Genomic DNA, 1,223 nt, shown 5'->3' with positions numbered 1-1,223 from the left:
ATAAATATCATTAATTATTTTATTAATAAATTATGTCAATATTGAATATTTTATTAACATTTCAAGTAAATTGAAGCAAGGAGCGAAATATGTCACGTAAAAAAGGACAAAAATTAGTCACTGGAAATCATGATGTCAATGTTTGAGGATGACAGCCTTAGAAATATTTGCCGCCAAGGCGCTATAGCTAATAATGATTCAACCTCCTTAGCACATCTTGGAAATTTTAGCAATGTTTTAACGAGGTTTTTACTGGTAAAGCATTAAAATAAAAACTTTTAAATAGGAAATTTAGTTACTCAAAATAATACTTAGGGATACATAATAATATTCTAGATGATATCAAAGCATCTCTATGACCAAAAATAAATTTACCACTGCATAAAACATTGCGCTTAAGTAATGCTTGATAAAAATGTTTTAAATGTTGCACTAATTTAATAAAGTTTATACCTGTCTCTTTGTATCCTTTATTCGAAACTTCCTGCAAAGTTCCTCAGGAGCAACAAACGGGAAATTCACTGTTTCGAAAAATGCGGTCTTATAACAAAAAAAATAGTATCTCGTTGATGAATAATTTTTTTTAAATATCATAGAACATAAAAATAAAAGTCACTGAAACCGGTGATCGAATCACATGGAGCCGGTCTATTATTACTTCCACTTGGACCGGACCATCTACCTGCGACAAGAACGATAGCGAGACTACATGCAGACTACTACTGTTGCCTCCCTACTGCCAGAAAACAAAAAGGTTACGACTGCGAATAGACTAGACTTCTTATACTTTTTACTTGAACTGCTTGAACTTGACTGGCTGGGGAACGCACCATCACCTGCGAACATTGAATAGCCAAAATAGATCTGAAATTAGTTTTGATTCAAGATCAAGAGTTCTTGACAAATAGACAATTTAAAATTCATTACTTAACAATAATTAACTACTCCTGAAATGTAAATTCAGGATCTTTGGAAGCAATTTCCAGAAAAAACTTTTTAAACTAAATGCTTTTAAATTAAAGCGATCGCAATTGAAAACTTTTTTTAATTTTATATTTTTAGCATTACATTATTGAAAGTCAAAATCTAATAACTGTATTTGAAATTGAAGTGATAGAAACTAAATAATTTCTAGGTTGGACACTTGAAAAACCAATGATTACAATTCAGAAATTTTATCAGATATAAATTGTTTCAAATATACAACAATACTTATCCTTCTA

General features: G+C 30.1%; 1 protein-coding gene across 1 annotated transcript in view; it reads right to left on the bottom strand.

Annotated features, from left to right (window-relative positions):
- Window positions 1–791, bottom strand: part of LOC117182589 (estradiol 17-beta-dehydrogenase 11-like) — a 15,751-nt gene extending 14,960 nt beyond the window's left edge. Inside the window, exon 1 of the mRNA XM_033375682.1 lies at window positions 454–791. Coding sequence (XP_033231573.1) covers window positions 454–594 — 141 coding nt within the window. The 5' untranslated portion in view covers window positions 595–791. The remainder of the gene's footprint in view (window positions 1–453) is intronic.
- Between the last annotated feature and the right edge of the window lie 432 nt (window positions 792–1,223).

The sequence above is a fragment of the Belonocnema kinseyi genome, chromosome 2, assembly GCF_010883055.1.
Source record: "Belonocnema kinseyi isolate 2016_QV_RU_SX_M_011 chromosome 2, B_treatae_v1, whole genome shotgun sequence".
NCBI lineage: Eukaryota > Metazoa > Arthropoda > Insecta > Hymenoptera > Cynipidae > Belonocnema > Belonocnema kinseyi.
This window is presented reverse-complemented; position numbering and strand designations above follow the sequence as displayed.